The sequence below is a fragment of the Fistularia commersonii genome, chromosome 33 (genome assembly GCF_037954325.1).
Source record: "Fistularia commersonii isolate RoL2024-O1a breed Wild chromosome 33, RoL_Fcom_v1.0, whole genome shotgun sequence".
In the NCBI taxonomy this organism is placed as follows: Eukaryota; Metazoa; Chordata; class Actinopteri; order Syngnathiformes; family Fistulariidae; genus Fistularia; species Fistularia commersonii.
The window spans coordinates 8,081,555-8,102,372 of record NC_141316.1 but is presented as its reverse complement, the minus strand read 5'-3'; the positions used below and the strand labels follow the sequence as shown (position 1 = coordinate 8,102,372).

At 46.6% G+C, this 20,818-nt stretch overlaps 1 protein-coding gene across 1 annotated transcript; it reads left to right on the top strand.

Annotated features, from left to right (window-relative positions):
* The first annotated feature begins 1,160 nt into the window (after nucleotides 1-1,160).
* ace (angiotensin I converting enzyme (peptidyl-dipeptidase A) 1) lies at nucleotides 1,161-20,729 on the top strand. The gene is made up of 25 exons (XM_086141081.1): nucleotides 1,161-1,563; nucleotides 5,000-5,170; nucleotides 5,290-5,377; nucleotides 5,898-6,041; nucleotides 6,132-6,323; nucleotides 6,597-6,694; nucleotides 6,857-7,026; nucleotides 8,439-8,662; nucleotides 8,746-8,890; nucleotides 8,970-9,068; nucleotides 10,235-10,357; nucleotides 10,446-10,651; nucleotides 11,238-11,374; nucleotides 13,916-14,074; nucleotides 14,190-14,277; nucleotides 14,361-14,504; nucleotides 14,585-14,776; nucleotides 15,200-15,297; nucleotides 15,620-15,792; nucleotides 17,065-17,288; nucleotides 17,378-17,522; nucleotides 17,676-17,774; nucleotides 18,639-18,761; nucleotides 18,839-19,032; nucleotides 20,206-20,729. Exons 1-25 carry the CDS (start codon nucleotides 1,195-1,197, stop codon nucleotides 20,400-20,402), a joined length of 4,002 nt encoding a protein of 1,333 aa, XP_085997207.1. The 5' UTR covers nucleotides 1,161-1,194; the 3' UTR covers nucleotides 20,403-20,729.
* Nucleotides 20,730-20,818: the final 89 nt, after the last annotated feature.

Here is a 20,818-nt window from a genome sequence, read left to right as displayed (position 1 = left end):
TTGTTTGTACCATCCACCAGTTTTATGCGTGAAAATATTTCCGCAGAGCTTTTCAGATAATTTGTCAGCTCACAGTATTTAATCTGAATACGGTGATTTCACTTTATATTAGGCGATTACAATAATTTTGCACTATCAATATCAATTCACCGTAATGAGGAGTCAGTGGGAGCCCTGGGCTTGTTTACTCGCTACTAAACGGTCCCATCTGGGGGCGATGGGCCACAGCCACGCTCGATACTCGGTCCTTATATCCTTATATCCCGCTAGCTTGTGGTAGCCGATGTATGAAAACGATGCGACAGAGTTCAGTGCGACAGTAAGGCGAAGGCCTGAAACAGTCGATATTCAAAATAAGATCCGGAAGGTTTAATGAGACAAACGATCATTTGTTCCGAGAGGGATTTTCATTGCGGACCGGGAGGAAATGATCCGCGAACTGGTACCACTAATCTATCCTCTCGGATACGGCGGGTCCTGATGAAATATGGGAGGCTTCGCTAGGTTAGCGCCGGGTGACTATTCTGCATTTAGTCGATATTAATGCGTTGTTTGTGTGACCTAGCTGGACATAATCATGAATGCAATGAGCTGCGCCGCAGATTCGCATTCTTCTAGAGATCCTGCGTGCTTTTTTTGCACCCAGCGGTGCGACCTTGGACCCCAACCCGGCTTCCAGCTGCAGAGTTGCGGAGTCGGATAAAGAGTACAGCGCGTTGCACTTACAGTTGCTGTGCAACCGCCAAAGAGACGGGGCTCCATGCACGATCTGCGCTACGGCCGCGCATCTTTATCCCGTCGTCAACGTCCCTGCGCTAAAGGAAGCAGAGAGCAAAGTATGTGGCGTCCACCCCGGACTTTTCTCCAGGGCGCTGTGCAGCTTCCTGCGCCGCAGCCTTATCTGTCATTGGTCGAGAAACTTGGATCGAATCGAGCACGCCGCCGCCGCTCTCCTGGAAAAGCTGGTCGGCGCACAGAAGAGGGAGGTGGGGAAGATAGAGGGAAGGAAGGGGATTGGGGGTTGAATGGGTGGGTGGGGGGAAATCATGTCCAGTACTGTAAACCGGTGAGGGGGAAGGCTGCAGGGAAGTGTGGGCTGGCTTAAACAAGCACTTAAAAAGACGCACGCTCTGGTTTCTGTGCAATCCACCAGCAGCCGGGCTGGGAAGCTACAAGGGGGCAGCGAGGGAGCGGATGAGAGATCGGCTCCGGAGAAGGGAAGGTGTTCTCTCACTTCATCGGACCAAGTGTATTTTTAGCCCCTTCCTTCCAACTCCTTGCACACTGCGCTTTTTCTCCTCCGCTGTTTTTCGGACGGAGCTCGTCATGGGCGCCGGATCGGACAGGTTTTTGCGGGCGCTGCTGCTGCTGCTGCTGCCAGCTCTGGGGCTCTCCCAGGCTCTGCCAGAGAAGTGGATGCCCGGGCAATATGTGGCTTCCGCGGCGGACGCTAAACGCTTCCTGGATGACTACAACACCATCGCCGAGGAGGTGTTGTTCCACAGCGTCTCCGCCAGCTGGAACTACAACACCAACTTGACCGAACACAACTCCGAACTCCAGGTGGGACAGTTTTGTAGTTTTCAAGCGTCCTTGAGGCGTTAACTCACGTTTGCTTAATTTAGGAGCTTGACTCATGTCATCAGTCACGCCTTCTCCGCACATATGCATGCATAATCCAGTTTTCCCCGCGAGTCCCGAAGATGTCCTCCATTCACCCGTCTCCAGAATGACATGCATAGCTTCCCCCGGCCAACTCAGCTCGCTTATAACTTCAAATATTGAGAATTTGAATAGCTCCGGCGGAAAACATTCGGAATACATTTCACGGGGCTCTTAGCCGACTCAGATACTTTCCGCAGTTCCTCCAGATGGACAGGATGCTATATTCCACACGCTAATAGTTTTATGGCGATATTAGCCGATGAAATGTTCCTCCCTCGGCAGCGGACGGCAATAAGGCATTTACGAGGGCCGTCTGAGCCGGTACGCTCGCGGAAAATTGCCAACAGTTTCTGCAGAGACATTTGTCTGCAGAGACATTTTCAAAAGGCAATTTTCTTTCTCATCTTTGGGGTTTAATGATACGTCTATCACGTGCTATCACAACAGTTCCCCTTGCGCTCTTTGGCCTTCGAGAACATCTCCGCTCTCAGCGAACAGGTGCCGACCCCGTCCCGCCATGGCGATGTCAACAGGGTCACGGCCGAAGCATCCGAGGGAAACGGCACCGACGTTCAAGCTCACAGACAAAACAAAAAAATAGCGGTTGCATTATCGGTTCCCTGAGTTCCTCACGCTGTCCAAGAACATGCAGGAGCTTCATGGGACGGCTGGAATTGTACAGAATGAGTGACTGGTTGAGTCTTTCTATATGACACCCGAATGAAAGAGTCCCCAGACGTGGCCCCGTCATCAACCGGCCCCGGTTGAACGCCGCCTCTCGCCCAATGAGAGCTTAGAAAGGCTTCAGCGTCCCCTGCAACTGTCGGTGCGGGATAGAAAACGCATCAATCGAATTTCAACATTAGTCCGATGGATTTTAGGAACGAAGCCGACGCAAACCGCCGAGCCCGCGCAGCTTCAGAGGCGAGGAGGTTGATCGGCTGATCAAACAGCTCGCAGGCTGATAATTATGCGGTATTTCTAAGAGGCGACGAGGGGGGCGGATGAATGAATGCCTGAGATTCTTTGAACCCGGGAATGAAACACCAGCCGTCTGAAGTGGCGCCGTTAAAACCGGAGGCTGTTTTTTTTTTCTACGGAAATCCAAAATGCGACTAACTGTGAGTTAAAGTTGAAGCGTTTCATCGTCTCACCGTTGGATAAATTCTACAAAAAGCAAATGTGATGCAATCGCAGGATACTCGTGTGTTTACAGAGAGACTCGCGTTTATTCCAAATTGGGTGTTTTCTCCGCGCAGACCGAGGTTACCGTTAGCGTGCAGACAAGGCGGGCTAATGGGCCGCGCGAAACACAGGACGTTAAACTCTTACACGATAAACTGCAGTTCGATCGACGTCATCAGTCGGTAAAAATCATCAGAAATCGGTAAAACGATGTTCCCGGCCTCGTCTTTGAGCCTCCCCGGAGTGCGCGAATGTGATTTCTCCCGGAGTGGAGCTAAAGATAATGATTGCAGAGGCCGAGGCACAAAGGTCAGCGTTGACGCCTCACTGTCACCAGCTCTTCTCCTGCCGCTCCGTGATTTGCTAAGCGAACGCCGGGGGAGCGCCAGATAAGGCGGTGGACAGAACCCACTGTTGACTTTATCAGGCCTGCACTGATCAAGCGGGGAACCGTGGACTCGAACTCAATGCACTGTGCGGCCGGATGTTTCCCGTTCCCCCCCCAAAGCGAGCCAGCATTAATGGAGATGGTCCGAAGCCAAAAGGCTCGACGAAGTCCAATTTTTTTTCTTTAAATAAAATGAAATGGAGGAAGAGAAAAACTCTCACGTAAAGAAAAAGTCCTTTAAATTTAAAAAAAAAAAAAAAAAATGTCCTGAATAAAGACAAAAAAAAAAATCCTTGTTGTAAAAAAAAAAAAAAAAACTTAAGTTATGAAAAAAAGGGAGCGTATCTGAGAGATCTTTTGTCAAAGCAGGATTGTTTTACTCTCGTCCCAGAGCAGCAGCAACTCAATCTGCTGGGGACTGATGTGCTAATACAGCTGTTTTTTCTGTGACTCACATAATATTGTCGAAAACAAAGATCGGAGGGAGATTTGGCGGCATCGGGGTCCTTCCTCCCGTGAACAGAAAGCATTGAGATGTGGATGAACGACTGCATCTTGAGCCATTTCCCGCCAATTACAGCAATTTGTGTTTGGCCTGTTAATGCAGAACGGCATTAACAGGCATTTCGGCATTTCGACATTTCAACGGCAGGTAAATGATACCATATGTGTTGCGGGAAGTGCAGTCCTTCCGCTTAGAGAAGCAGAACCGTCATGTTAGTTGGATGAAGCTCCAAACAACACAGCTTGACGACTGGAATCGGAAACCGCAGCAGTGGAGTTAGATTTTATTTACTTGTACGGTGCCAGATCGGAGCAGATCGGAGCAGCTCTGGACCAGATGATCCACAGAAAGCCAACGTCGCCCCCGCAAGCAAGCACTTGGCGTTAACCTTTTAGCGGTGCAGGAACCTCGCACGGATCCCAGCTCAATGTTGGGCCGCCTTCTGCTTCGACCGGTTGGGGCAGAAAACGAGAGAGCGAGGAGGCGAGTGCGATGGAGAACGGGGAGGTGTGAGGGTTCCAAGGGATGCGAAAGAATCCAGAATCGAGATGTTTAATTGCCATGATGCAGGCACAGTGAAATTTTGCTCGGAGCATGTACAGGTTTTTATAAAAGCAGACAAGTTGTTTACGCAGTGCATAGTTATATTCACGACAACTACGCACTGTGTAAATAACATTTTTATGTGCTAGGATGATCCACTACTGCTAACAACCGTTAGCAGTAGCGAGCTACATGCGTCAGCTACATGCTAATAGCTGAAACGGTAAAATAGGCGACAACGTTCGCTGGAGTCTACGACGTGACGGAGCTCAAGGGCTCGAGAGAAGAGACGAGTTTTCTATCACATCATGTAAACCTCTCAACAGAGTGAGCCAGTGGCGGCCTAACTCGGGGCTAGCCTTGCGCTATGCTAACTATAAGCATGCTCATGTTTTAACCCTCATATTATGTTAAGGGTCAATGGGTGAAATGGGTCAAATTGACCCTTAACATAATATGAGGGTTAAGCCTCGAACAAACTTTCTTGGTTTAGTTCGCCGGTCTTCTATCGGCTGCCGTCGAGCTGGACGTCGCATTTCTCAACCAACCCACGCCGTGATCTCCTCCGACCGTCGCTGTCCGTGTTTTAGTTGATAACTCAGGAAAATAACAACTCCTATTAGGAACTGGATTTTGGAGACGCTGATTTGCAGGTCATGTCATTTTTTAAATCCACCGGCAGGGATACTCATGCGCTCTCCCGCCATTTTCAGGTTAAAGCGACTCTCCAGGAGCAGGCCTTCACCGAGGCCTGGGGGAAAAAGGCGAAGGAGGTCTTCACAGACGTCTTCCTCAACACTCTCCCTGATCCCAAACAGAAGACACTGATCAGCAAGATCAAGTTACTCGGAGCAGCAAACCTGCCCCTGAATGAAAGACAGGAGGTCGGCTTGTTTTCTTGTATGGTGAAGGGGGGGGGGGGGCCTTCAAACAGGCCTTATCGCTGTTGATGTCGCAGGAACACCCAAGACTGACCCAAGGTCTTCCTTTTCCTTTTCTGCAGTTTAATAAAATTCTCAGCACCATGGACAGTATTTACTCGTCAGCCAAGGTGCCGTACCCCTCGCTGGGGAACCTGAGCCTGGAACCCGGTAAGTGTCGGAGACGGAGGGCGCAGCTTGAGAAACAATCGGCTGCAACAATGTGGAGGGGAAGTCTCGCAAGAAAAACACTCGCGAGGAGTTAAAATAATATCCCCTCTTGGAAAAGTGATAGGACGGGCAACTTCAGAGAGGCCCTCCGAAGGAAGTGTGATGGATGTGACCTCTCGGAAGTGTGGTGAAACAATGGTCTGCGGGCGGCGTCGGCCAGAGCGAATCGGGAGAAAACGTTAAGAGGGCTTGAAGTTTGATTTCTTTGTTCTCCGTCGTGATTTTTACTTTATGGGACAGACCTTTGAAAAACAACTTTGCCATGGTTAGAACAACAAACCTCTCCTTTCCCTGGCTTCCCCCCACCCAAACTACACCCTCGACTTTCACCTCTCGGTATGTCTGTTTCTGACATGACCAAGAGAAAACCGTTGTTGTGACACTCGGGATATTAACACTGCAGGTTCCTGGCAGAGGATGGAGTCACTTAAACAAGCATTAATCTCATCTGATCTTGCAGAGCTTACGGACCTCATGGCCAACAACAGGAGCTACAAGAAGCTGCTGTATGCTTGGGACGGCTGGCACAAAGCGTCGGGCGTACCCCTCAAGGACCTCTACTCCAAATTTGTGACGCTCAGCAACAAGGCCTCTCAAGCTGATGGTGAGTTGTCTCCGTCCACAAGCGGAGTGAACAAATGAAGGAAGAAGAAAGACAAACAGTGAGATAATGACATTTCACCGATTCTTTCAGGATTTTTGGATACCGCGGATGACTGGCTCAGCTCGTATGACACTCCCGATTTTGAGGCGTCCATAGAGGCGCTGTACAAAACCATCGAGCCACTCTACCAGCACTTGCATGCGTATGTGCGCCGCCAGCTCTACAAGCAGTACGGTCCGAAATACATCAACCTGAGAGGACCCATCCCTGCTCACCTGCTAGGTACGGGTATCCCAAAGAAAGTACTCTGTTACGTAGCCAGATAAGTTCACGTGCATTTTCTGAGTGACTCAGCCGAGGGCTTTTACCAGAAAGGGTCGAGGAAGTGTGGAGTTTTCCTGCACTTTGCACAGGACGGGCGGCTAGAGTGCCTGCAAGCCAGTTATGAGCTCACGTAATTTATTTTCCGGAGACAAAGGGGAAGAAAACTAATTTTCAGCCGCGGCGCACGAGTTGGAATTGTTCCTTCAGCGTGTTTTCTTTTTTCAACCTCAGGAAACATGTGGGCCCAGACCTGGAACAACATCTATAGTTTGGTGGTCCCCTTTCCAAACAAACCCAACATCGACGTGACAGAGGAGATGGTGAAACAAGTAAGTGCAGGGGAAAGATTTCCTGCGTCGCCTGAGCAGTTTGCGCTGGGAAAAACGCATCTGCAGCGCTTGACCTCGAAAATACCGCAACGCACTGCGCCTCTGTTCTTTTATTTCCAAAATGATATTCCACGCCCTGACGAGTGTTTACGTCGCTTGCAGAAATACGATCCCCACCGCATGTTCAAGGCGTCGGAGGAGTTCTTCACCTCTCTCGGTCTGAAACCGATGCCCAGCGAGTTCTGGAACGGCTCCATAATTGAGAAGCCGGCGGATCGAGAGTTTGTTTGCCACGCGTCGGCCTGGGACTTCTACAACCGCAAAGACTTCAGGTGAAAGTGATTTTCTTTCAAGCGAGTCATTTGGAGAGTTGAGGTCATTGAATTAATACCTTCATTGTGCAGAATGAACAGAAAGAACAGCTCATATGCCAATCAATCAATATTAGTATAGCAATAAATTTAGGAATTAATCACAAAAACTATTGTTTTTTTTTTTGTAGAAATTCCATTTTGTTTAATGCGCGCTGAGGACCCCATTCAGTTTTTTTTTCTGGTCATTACAAATTCAGAAGAAATGCAACAAATATATAAAACTCATACTCAAACATACAAGAGTATGAGTGGTATTATACAACACGGTTTGGACGGATAGATAGATAGATAGATAGATAGATAGATAGATAGATAGATAGATAGATAGATAGATAGATAGATAGATAGATAGATAGATAGATAGATAGATAGATAGATAGATAGATAGATAGATAGATAGATAGATAGATAGATAGATGGATGGATAGATAGATAGATGTTCATTCACACAACAGCTGGAATAGCAAAAGTGAATAGAATGGATTATATGTAGGAATAAATATCTATGCATGCATATATACATATACAGAGAAGAGATGTATATATGAATATATATTCATAATGGGATGAGCAGATGAAGAACAGGATGGATATTTTGTGTACAACATGGATATATAAATATGTATATACACAATGAGATGGATATTATACAGACAGAATGGGATGATATATGAATATGACTATACAGAATTGGGCATATATATATAAATATGTATATACAGAATGGGATGATATAATAATTGGGGTGATAGATGAGTATGTATACACAGAAATGGGATGGATAAAACAGAAATGCAAAGAATGGGACGGTCAGTGTTTTGGACTATACATATGAGGTACATACAAACACTGCATATCATGGCTTGTACTGTAACAAGGCAAGGCATCTGTGGACGGTCAAATTTAACCTTAGAGAGCGGAGCTGGAGACGAGTGACTAGCACACCTGGAAATGATTTAGTGACTGTGCCAGCGATCCCTCCCCCCCAACCCTCCAACCTTCCACTCGTTCGGTTATACATTATGCAAAGCCGCGACAGCAGGAAACGTACCAAAACTTCCCTTTTGCGATTTCCCTGAAATATCTTAAAATCCAAAAAACATTTCTTTTGCTCCTCGCTGACAGCGTCTTTGTGTTGCGTTACTTAAATACATACGTTCGTGCAGTATTTCCAGTTTACTGGAGAATTTCAACCTCAAGTCAAAAGCAATTCACGCACCTTTGCAGCCGGCTGGTTGACAGAAAGCGGCCTTCATCGTTCACACATTAACTCGACCCCCCGACGCCTCTGTTTGTTCGTATAAGCTCAGCTCGTAAAATGCAAAAACGAACGGTCAGGATGACTTCGATCCTTTGCCGGCCCGCCGTAGGATCAAGCAGTGCACCACCGTGACCATGGAGCAGTTCTTCACTGTGCACCACGAGATGGGGCACATTCAGTATTACCTGCAGTACAAAAACCAACCGGTGGGCTTCCGTCGAGGAGCCAACCCCGGTTTCCACGAGGCCATCGGAGACGTTTTGTCCCTTTCCGTCTCCACACCGAAACATCTGCAAACCATCGGACTGCTCAAGCCCGCAGCCCCGGACGCGGGTAAAGACGCAAACCCGTGAACAACGGATTCGTTGTCGACGACGCTCGATCACAAATGGTGTCATTCTCCTCGCGTTTTCCAGAATCCGATATCAACTTCTTGTTGAAGATGGCGCTGGAGAAGATCGCCTTCCTTCCCTTCGGGTACCTCATCGACCGCTGGAGGTGGAATGTGTTTCGGGGCAAAACCACCCCGGACCACTACAACACCGACTGGTGGCACCTCAGGTAAGGGGGGGGGGCCTTCACGGAGAGGAAAAGTTGGACATTTTGGGAGGATTTCTTATTCCTTTTTCTTTTCCTAAAGGACAAAATACCAAGGCATCTGCCCGCCCATCGCCCGGACAAAAGATCATTTCGACCCCGGTGCAAAGTACCACATTCCTGCGAACACCCCGTACATCAGGTAGCGTCCCGCGACCACTTTAAAGAAAAACGAGATAGCCTGTTAGCATTTTCACGGTACTTACGTAGCATCTTATGCAATACAGTATACCCTTGTTTTTCGTGGGGGTTACGTTCCAAAAAGATAGGCAAAATCCGTGAAGTAGAAACCTTAATTTTTTTTTACAATTATTATACAATTAAATACTCTATTATACATTGAAAAGAAAGAACAAACCATTTTACAGGGTCAATCATTTGTTTCACAAATAAAAGTTCTGTACTTTAGAAACGTTTTTTTCAACAAATAACTTCTGTCCTGTACTGTCAAATAATAATTTTAATCATCAATGTGAACAGAAGGCTTCAAATTGCGGAGATTAGCACCGCCCACCGTGACCTTATTGCTGCTGCGAAACTTATTGCTGCTGTCGTCCTTATGTTTATTTCTTCCTTCTTTATGAAACAAACGGAAGATTCATTAATTCCGTAATGCCAACTGACAGCCGCATAGCTTTTACCTTCCCTTAGCATGTCCAGAAGTTTAACTTTATCTGCGATAGATAGCATCTTCCGCTGCCTTTTGGGCCCTTTAGTCGGTCCAGAGCGTTTTGTCAACATTATGGGTTTTAGAGAAACTCAAAATTGCAAGAGAATTTGCACGTACGTAATGTAAATTTGGCAAGCTGTTTTACGTACGTGTACATATCAAACTGCAACGTTATTGACACACAAATAGAGAAGAAGCGGAGTGACTTTTTAGCCAATCAGAATGCAGAACACGATGCACGATGCAAATCCGTGCAGTAGCGAAACCGTGAAAAGTAAACCGCTTTATAGCGAGGGATCACCCTACAGTAGAAAATAAGCAGTGCCTTCACAAGAATATTTGTTTGGGATCTGTATATTCATACCACTTCACAGTTGTTTTGTCAGAAGTATCATGGAAAATGTTGCTTTATTTATAGAAGGGCGGAGCATCTGGGCCGGGTGAGAACCCGCTGGGTTTCTTTTTAAAATCCAGCAGCATTTCACTGCTCAGATCATTGAAGATCAGATCGACAGCTATCTTAGAAATCAGACGGATTATTAATATCTCCCCCAAGTTCCCGGAAAGAAAAACCAAACTCCTGGAGGGATAATTGTCGTTGACGCGATAGAACGCTGAGCAGCCATTTCCTCTTGCAGGTACTTTGTCAGTTTCATCCTGCAGTTCCAGTTTCACGAGAAACTGTGTCAAGCCGCCAAACACAACGGTCCCTTACACCAGTGTGACATCTACAACTCATCAGAGGCCGGGAACATTTTAAGGTACGGCGATCCGCCCGGACCGTCTTGTTTTCCACATCGGTTAAAAGAACGAAAGGGAAATCGCGAACCTCCTCTTGTTTCTGTCCAGAAAAGTTCTCCAGGTGGGCTCCTCCGAGCCGTGGCCCAAAGTGCTCCAGGACGCTTTGGGGGTTTCGGTGATGGATGCCGGGTCACTGATGAGGTACTTCAAGCCCATCATCGACTGGCTGAAAGAACAGAATGCAAAAGAGACCCTGGGATGGCCCGACTTCGGCTGGGTGCCGCCGGTTCCCGAGGGTTACCCGGGTGGCATCGGTAAGTGGCGGCGGCAACGGCGGCGTCAAACCTTTGAGTCCTGCTCGCACCGGCGTCGATAATAAGTAGAAACTAATGGGTATCCAGTGTTAGGTAAGATAAGATGAACTTTCTTGATCCCCATTGGGGAAATTTGTTAAGCAGTTAAAAGTGTCAATAAATATGAATATACATACGAATAGAGAGAAAATTAGAAGACAATTGGGAAATAGCAAAAAAAAAAAAAATTAACATCCTCAATATTAAGGATGAGAACGGACAACAAAGGAAAAAAATAGATACAGACTATAGATGGAAACTACAGATGGAAATTAGCTATCAGCTATAATCTGGTACAAACATCTCTGCCTCTGTGCTTAATGTATTTGTATACTGTCCTAATAAACTTCTAAACAAACAAACAAATAAATAAGACGGTAAGGGTGAAAATAAACCGCCACAACTAAATGACGACATAAACAGAGCCGTTAGTCGAGCCCGTTGACCTCGACCAACAGCCCTCTGGCTACCACGGAACGGTAGAAGGTCTCGAGGAGCCCGCTATAGACGCCAAACAGACGCCGAATATCCTTTTTCGTCTCCTCAGATAAGAACACCGACGAGAACCACGCACGGATGTTCCTGGAGCAGTACAACACAACGGCTGAGGTGGTGTGGAACAGCTACACCGAGGCCTCCTGGACGTACAACACCGACATCAACAACGCCAACAAACAAAACATGGTGAGACGCCGGTAGCCGCGATCGCTCCCATCATCCGTGCGGTTTACCGTTGAAAGTAATTCTATCGAGGACCGTCTTGAGGCGAGATTGTGGCGGCGACATTTAGCACGCAAAGAGACATTTGACGACAACACGGCAGGTCCTTTTGAATTAACACGGCGTATAATAAACAAAATGTTGCATTTTTTTAAATCAATGACCAACTGCAGAGAAAACAAAATTACATTTCTGCATGCAACAAAACATTTTGAACTCCAAAAAAAAAAAAAAAAATGACATTGTGTTGAAGGTTACTTTTTAAGCAAGATACTTCAAAAAATACTGCTTGGGTCCTTCTTGTATTTATGAAAAAAGCCAAACTTGACATCCTCTCGCTGAATGTTGTCATCCTTTTACCTGCGTGTGAAGAAAGACCGACAATAATATTTGTATTATTGTATAATACCTCTTATTTAGATGTTACAAGATCGCCATAATTGTCTAATTCAAAATGACGTATTAAAAATGAACAAACTAAAGTAAAATATATTTGAATTAAACACTCGGCCGACTGGAGGTTAGGTGGTTTGTATACTGGGAGCAGAAACAGAGACTACGTCTGCTTGTCTTCCAACACCACTACCATTTATTGGTTTTATACAGAAGAGTAAACAATACACTGCTGCACTAAACAGGTGCAGATAAAGATGGAATGTGGAAGGAAACCTATTGTCAAGGCTGTTGCAGGGCTTTGACGCCTCAGAGAGAGAAGTGGAAAAGTACGGGGGAATCTCATAAAATACAGCGGTAACAGAAAGTTATCTGACTACGATGCGATTGAAGACGGTCAATCGGAATGAAAGGAAAGGTGGACAAGGCAGCGGTGAGAGCAGACATGCTGACAATGACCAAGAGACAGGATGCAGAGCCGGAGGTCGCAGAGATGAAGATGTTGAGGTTCTCTTTGGGAGCGACCAGGACGGATAGGGTCAGGAATGAGTGCATTGGAGGGATGACACATGTTAGATGTTCTGGAGAGAAGCTCAGAGATGGTTGGGTCATGGACAGAGGAGGGAGAGTGAAGATATCGGTTGACGGATGTTGGAATCGGAGGTCTAGACCAGGGGTCGGCAACCTTTAACACCCAAAGAGCCATTTGGATCCAGTTTCCATGGAAAAGAAAACACTGGGGGCCACAAATAATTTTTGACGTCTAAAAGAAAGGTACCACTGAATATGTTGCTTTTTAGTACCTTTACACATTGTATGAACAAGTGTGTAGTGTGTTACTTATGAAATCGACAAAGTGCTACAGAGAAAATTAAATTCTATGTATGGATTGCGCCCGTTTTGAACATTTTGAGCTTATTTCAGAGCCTTGACCTGAATTTTAAAAATAAATTGGGAAAAAATCACTGTCAGTAAAAAATAAAAAATAAATATTTGGAAATTATCTTCACAAATATTTATTTTACCTGGTTAATGCGACTTCTGCTCCTGAACTTCTGCGCACAGCACATGCAGCGCCCGGCTTCCGCGAGGGTGACGTTTATTTTGAGCGGCGAAAAATAGTAAATATAATTTCATTTTGATATTTCAAGGTAACAATCATCTTCCAACTTAGAACTAAAATTAAAAACTAACAAAAATAAAATTCACTTCAATTAAATATTTATAATTTAATTTCCCAAGCCACTCGGAGCCGCAGTGTAAGGGTGAAAGAGCCGCGGGTTGCCGACCCCTGGGTTAGATGAAAACCAACGAGAAGATTGATGGATGTGGTGAGAGAGGATGTGAAGTTAGTTGGCGTGAGAGGGGAGGATACAGAGAGTAGGGTTAGATGGAGAAGGTTGATTCGCGATGGCGACCCCTGAAGGGAAAAGCCGAAAGGAAAAAACGAAGAATAGAATCAAATATGTGTTTGATTTTGCACATTACATTACATCACATTACATTGCATTTGGCAGACACTTTTATCCAAAGCGACTTACAATAGAGGACATAAGGACTGCAAATAACACTTGCAAATACAAGATGCACAGGAAATATACAGAACAGTAAGCTTGGGTTAGTGAGTTTTTTTTTTTTTTTGTTTTGTTTTTTGACAAAGACGTACACAAACGTACACATACTGTATAGCCTAACTTGGTGCCTAACCTGATCTGGGGCAGCTCAAGCATCAGCGCAGTAAAAAGTCCTGAAAGAGAAAAGTTTTCATCTGTTTCTTGAAGGTTGAGAGAGATGATGCTAGTCTTGCTGCTTCCGGAAGTTTGTTCCACCACTGAGGTAGGAGAACTGAGAACAGTTTTGCCTGAGATCGCTTAGAGCGAGCAAAAGGTACTGCTAGTAGGTTTGTATTAGAGGAACGCAGCTCTCTGCCGGGAGCATAAGGTCTTGCACCTCCGTTGCATTTGACAACTCATCTTTGGTAAATGACATTTCATTTGTTTTTGCTGCTTTTGCATTTAAAACTGGCACGCAATCATTTGGTAAATATGACCCCCTGAAGAGAAAAGCCTAAAGGAAAAAAAAAGAATCTAACCGATTCATTTTCCCTTAAAGCTCCAGAAGAGCCTGGAGATGTCGGCGCACACCGAGGACTACGGGAAAAAGGCCCGCCTGTATGACACCACCGACTTTCAAAACCCCTCCATCAAGCGCATCATCAAGAAACTGAGCGACATCGAGAGGGCGGCGCTGCCACCGGCGGAGCTCAAAGAGGTGAGAGAGAGACGGCGGCGGTTTTAAAGATGTGCATTAAATCTGGTCCGGCGGGCCAAAGGGGAAGCCTTGCGTAGTTGCACAAAAGTATGACTTTCCACTTCCATCGGTTTAGTACAACACCCTGCTGTCCAACATGGAGGGCAACTACAGCGTGGCGAAGGTGTGCAAAGACGACGGGACCTGCCATCCGCTGGATCCCGGTGAGAAGTGGATCGCAGAATCCTTCTGGAAGGAGGGGCCGGACGCGTAATACTGAATCCTCTTGTTTGACCTCGTCTTCCAGATCTTCAGAAGATCATGGCCGAGTCCAGAGATTACGACGAACTGCTGTTCGCCTGGAAGGGCTGGAGGGACTCCGCGGGCAGAGCCGTTCGCAAGGATTACCAGAGATACGTAGAGCTGGCCAACAAAGCCGCCGTGCTGAACGGTACGGACCGAGAGACGGACGGAAAATCCACGCGAAATCCACGCTGAATGTTCACGCGTGTGTCTTTCCCGCCTCCGCAGGTCACACCGACAACGGCGCTTACTGGCGATCCCTGTACGATTCGCCGAACTTCGAGCAGGATCTGGAGAGGCTGTGGAAGGAGCTGGAGCCGCTCTATCAAAACGTGCACGCCTACGTGCGCCGGGCGCTCCATAAGAAGTACGGGTCGGACCGCGTCAACCTGCGGGGACCCATTCCCGCTCACTTGCTGGGTAGGTCTGGATTTTATAAATCCACAACTTGCCCACAATATTGGCTTATTTACTTTACCCACAGAACTTCTATTTATTTTTTTCCTGGGTTTCAGGAGTTGAGGCTGAGGTCAGAGTTTGGTATTTCACAGCGGAATCGCCAGAATTCTAACATCGTAGTCAAAAGTCCCCCTTTATGTTGGAGCATACCCCATTAATATTCTGCAGCTGGCCGTAGATGCATTTGGATTTGGGCAGGATTTAATTTCTTTTCAGAGGCATCAAGCGTGAGATTGCGCACGACAACTTCAACACGGTCGGGGATTGGACCCGCTCGCGGTTGCAAATTCCACTGGCGGAGCCGGGGGACGGGGGAGGAAGTGGGGGGCGGCTTCTGAAAGAGGCCGAATGTGGAAAATGAAGGCCGTCTTCTCGTCCCCTCAGGCAACATGTGGGCTCAGACCTGGTCGGGAATCATGGATTTGGTCACACCTTACCCGCACGCCACGCAAGTCGACGCCACGCCGGCCATGGTGGCGCAGGTGAATGGAAACACTGAACCTATGAGTGCACACACACACACACACACACACACACAAACACGCATTCTTTACGACTCCAGCCTGCAGCCGGAGCGATTGAGGGATCGGTCTCCTTCAGGCAGAAAATGACTAGTGGACTTCAGGGTGCAGAATAAAGCGATAAACTGGCCATGAATTCACACCATCGCGTCGATTTGGCACCAAACCTATTCGTGCATCTGCTTGGATGTCGCTTCCCCGTCCAATTTTTTGGCATTTCTTTAGCAGGATGATCTTGATTTTCTTCCTTGTTAAAGTTTTTTTTTTCTGTTCTCTTACTCAGAAATGGACCCCGAGGCGGATGTTTGAGGAGTCGGATAAATTCTTTACCTCCCTGGGTCTGCTGCCGATGCCGGAGGCGTTCTGGAAGGAATCCATGCTGGAGAAGCCGACCGACGGGCGAGAAGTGGTGTGTCACGCTTCGGCTTGGGATTTCTACAACCGGAAGGATTTCAGGTGGAAAATTATTTTATTTTCTGCATAAACCCCTCGCTGTGTTGCTGCGCGGCAATTTTTTCATTTTCCAAGTCCACGCATTTGCACAAGGCAGAAGTGTGCCAGGGTTTTAGGAAAATACATTCAGGCTAGACGCGGCGGCACGGTGGTTGGCGTTTCCGCCTCACAGCAAGAAGGTCCCCGGCTGGAGCTCCACAGGGAACCCTCTGTGTGGAGTCTCCATGTTCTCCGGGTTCAGAAACATGCAGGAGGTTCATTAGAGACTCAAAATTATGCGAACGAGAAAAGAATGGCTGTATGTCTCTCTATTTTTTTTTTTAATTTTTATTCTTTTTTTTTTTTTTTTTTTAATAAATAAATGATTAAAATAATTTAATTCATTTATAATACAAGCAAGTCTCCTTCAGATCAGAAATCTCTTTGAAATGGACTCAAACTTGTGATTGAGAGCGAGAATGGTTGTATGTTTCTATAAGCGGCTCTGTGATTGGTCCATGGAGGACGCCAACTCTCGCCCAATGACGGCTCAGAGTGCAGGATAAGCGCTCTAGATAATGACTGAATAAGTGAACATCCAAAATGCTTCAACGTTTCAAATGTGCTTCAACGTAAATGGAACAAAAATTGAACAAAATCAAATTGCAATTTGATTTTTTTTTTTTTTGGCATTTTATTTCAACTTTAAAATGATTTATGAACATATGACACTATTTTGCACGTAATCATCCATACAAAATTGCACAAAAGGGAAAAAAGGAGTTTCTAAATTCAATATTGATTGAAAATGTTTATAAAAATGTTCAAAGAATGTAGTTCAGCGGGCATACATATATGTTATGTGAATGTAAAGAGAAGCAGCAGCGTTTTCTGTACAGTTCAGGGGGAAAAAAAGCCGTGATGATAGCAAGTGAGAAAATCAAGTGGATTTAAAGGCATAAAAAAAGTCAGGATATGCTATATATAATACAATAGCAGCATGATGGATTTTGCTGTCAACGTGCAAATAGTGTAAAAACAGTGCAATATATTGTCAGATATTCGCCTGCAGACGACAGCTTTTCTTCTCTTTGGCTTTGAGAAGCACGTATTTTTTTCATTATAGCTGACTATTAATCATCTATGACGGGCTTGGGCCGCATTGGAGAAACACTTCTAAATAGCGCCGACATGCAACATATCTCAAAACGACTGGATTTAAGGTGGAATTATACCATAGCGGTGTTTGGAGCCGCCCCTGGATGTTTCTCTGATCCCGCGCATTGGTGCCTCCAGGATCAAGCAGTGCACGGTTGTGACGATGGACGACCTGATCACCGTGCACCACGAGATGGGCCACGTCCAGTACTTCCTGCAATACAAAGACCAGCCGCTGTCGTTCCGCGACGGAGCCAACCCTGGCTTCCACGAGGCCATCGGTGACGTGATGGCCTTGTCCGTGGCCACGCCCAAACATCTGAAGAGCATCCAACTCCTGGACAAGGTGGAGAACAACCCCGGTAGGTGGTCCGTCGTGACGGGGAGGCGCCGAGGAGAGTCCTACGACGACGTCGACGCTGACGGTCGTCGTGTTTTGCACTTCCTCCAGAGAGCGACATCAACTTCCTGATGAGCATGGCGCTTGACAAGATCGCCTTCCTCCCTTTCGGCTACCTGATGGACCAGTGGAGATGGAAGGTGTTCGACGGACGCATCCAGCCGTCCGAGTACAATAAGGAGTGGTGGAACCTCAGGTGGGTGAAGTCTCGCCACGGAGTTAGAAAAGAAAAATACTCCAACAAAACGGACGTTTCGAGCGTTTCATGACGTTTCGAGCAAAACACTGACGCAGCTGTTCGCTCGTCGTTCCGAATGATTAAACTCCTCGCCCCCCTTCATATTTTCAGGATGAAATACCAGGGACTGTGTCCACCTGTGGCCCGCTCCGAGGAGGATTTCGACCCAGGCGCCAAATTCCACATCCCTGCCAACGTGCCCTACGTGAGGTATGGATCCGTGAGTGCGGCGGAGAAACTGGCGAGCAAAGACGTCATATCGGATTTTACTCGTTTCTATGGCGCAGAATCGCAACAAAGTTGTCCGATTGATGCTTTCCACGGAGCGCAGATCTGGTGCGTCATTTGGAGGAATCATGAACAGAAAACCCAGCAAACACTCGGCAACGATGGAGAGAAAACACGACTTTTTAAGAGAAGGCCGCCCGGTGCCATGTGGGAGGCCTTCTGCCTCGACCACTGGAGAGAAGAAGTCAATATACCACAGAGATAATAGCGATAAACAGTGAAAGATCACTAAAATGCAAAGGTTTGAGAAAATCCGCTTGGAGAAAAGGGCTCCAAAGTCAAGATGATGTATTTTAGCATGAATGTTGCGAGCCACGATCCGCTCTTCTTTAGATGCTAAATAAGAAGAAAAGTGGATTTTGGCTCGAAACGAAACAAACCTTTGTTTTATCCATACTTTTGATCCAGCACCCGTCCCGCTACTTCCTGTCATTTAACTAAAGTTTCCGAATAAAAGCGTTCGTTTTCAGTCACGGCCGAGCATCTAAAACCGTTAGCGTCACCCGGATAGCAGCATTTAAATAATGTACAGCAAAAAGCCGAGGGTGTTGTGGCTTTAGCAGCCATTAGCATTGGATATGCTAAGCTATCATGGGACGTGCGTGTTTTTCCTTTTCCGTCAAGATCAAGAAGGTCGCGGTTTCGTTTCCGACCGGGAACCTTTCCGACGTGTGAAAATCAGCAGAATTCAATCCCCTTTGCGGGCAGTAGACAGCGACGTGTGGTTGGCGGTGCCGGGAAACGCAGATTTTGCAAAGTGGTCGACGTGTCACCGTGTTCCACCAGGTACTTTGTCAGCTTCATCATCCAGTTTCAGTTCCACAAGGCTTTGTGTGCCGCCGCCAAGCACGTGGGTCCCCTGCACACCTGCGACATCTACAAGTCCCAGGAGGCCGGGAAGCTGCTGGGGTGAGCACACCTTGTACTCCCCGGGTCTTGTTTCCTAAAAAGAACATACCCGCTTAAAATCTGAACCTCTGCTGCAGGGATGCGATGAAGCTGGGCTCCAGCAAGCCGTGGCCCGAGGCCATGACCATGATCACCGGGCAGCCCGACATGAGCGCCTTGCCGCTCATGGAGTATTTCCAACCCCTCATCCAGTGGCTGGAGAAAGAGAACGGCAAGAACAAGGACATCCTTGGGTGGCCAGAATACGACTGGAAACCCGCATCTCAGAAAAGTATGTCCGAGACGTCCGCGCATCTAAATATTTTGACGCTTTCCCGCCCACGCCTGCGCGGCTGGCCTGTTTCCCCCCCGAATAATACGTCCAACACATTTTCCAGTCCCTGAGTCAATTGTTTGTGAAACCGCTGCCCAGAAAAAAATGATTTAAACAGAGCCTTCCTTCTCTCCTCTGCGGCAACAACCAGAACAAATCGTTTGTTTCTGAGGAGAGTTTGCTAAAAAGTGTAGTGGATAGAGTGGGAGGAATTGATATAAAGTCGTAGGAATAAATTTTGATTTTCTTTTCTACACCTGCATCTTCAATATTGACCGGAAAGTCAAAAGCAATGTTTTTTTTTTGTTTTTGTTTCTGTCACTACTTTTTTTAATGGATTTTTAATCAGGAACTCTTTTCAAAACGCTGAAAAAAAACTAGAACTGTGTAAACTATGTAGACTAGGTAAGTGTAAACATGATCTTATAATCAGAGAGAAATAACAGCTACAGTCCAGAAGCATGCAATATATACACTAAACAGCTGAATGTTAGAATGAATGTTTGTACGGCATGTAAATGAGTGATTGCTTGCATGTCTGAATTGTGATAATTATAATTTTTTATACCATGGTGGCTTTGAGAAGCTGGCATATTTAACAAAATGAATTCCCCAACCATCAATAGTTCCATGGGAGTGAAAAAAAAAATACGGTTTCATCAGGAAGGAATATTTTGCCAAACCTACAACATCCGGTAGAATCCGAGCAGCTGGGAAGAATTGCTAGCATGGGAAAATCAACAACAGCTGCGGTTTTCGGGACAACTTGCTACTTAAATTACTTTCTAATAAGCTTTGCTTAAAGGGGAGCTCCCTTTGGGGCGGCGTGGCGCAGGCGGTAGCGCAATCGTTTCTGAAAACGAGCATTCCTGCTTCGATTCCCGGGCTCTTCGAAGCGTTGTTGAGCAAGAAACCGAACCCCTAAAAACTCCCCTGCCGCTGATGGACGGCAGCCAACCGCTGGGTTAAATGCAGAAACGAATTTCCACATGAGGGATTAATAAAGTATTGCTTAGTTTTCCTCTCCGCAGATGCTTTGGGGGCCGCGGTTGCTGGTTCTTCCCCGCGGGGGGCGACAAAGCGCCGTTATGAATCAAAACGCCGTGCTCATTTCGTGTTTCATGTGTGCAGCAGTTGCAACCAAACCCGGCAAGGTGGACTTCTTGGGTCTGCGCGTGGACAGCGCGTCGGCCGTCGCCGGTCAGTGGGTCCTGCTGGTCCTCGGCGTGGTCCTGTTGGTCGCAACCATCCTGCTGGTGTACAAGTACAGGAAGTCAAAAAAGCCCGAGAAGTCCCTGTCGACGATGGAGCTCAAGCAGAAGGAGTAGCGGCCGCCGAAAGGCGACGAACCTCAACCTCAATGTGAATGACACTGTATTTGCATTCTGTCCAGTACGTCTGGTTTGCCTCCGCTGTTTGTATATTTTCTTTTTATACACTTAGAGCCGATTGTTATTATTATTATTACTATTTTTGTTTGCCTATGCAAAAGAACGTGACATTACATTTTGTAATTTATTTGTGACATTTGAAGATTTAGGGGTGAAATGTTTTAAAATGAGTGCTTGTAAAGTGAATTACCGCGTCTTTTTGAAGCTTTGATATTTGATTTCTGTCCCTCGTTTTCTTACAATAAAGAATCCAACGCGTCACGACTGCGCTCTCGCGTCAAAGAAGCGAATCGGCAAATGAGACTCTGAGGTTTGTTCAAAACTATTTAATTAGATTAGAACTGCGTAGTAAA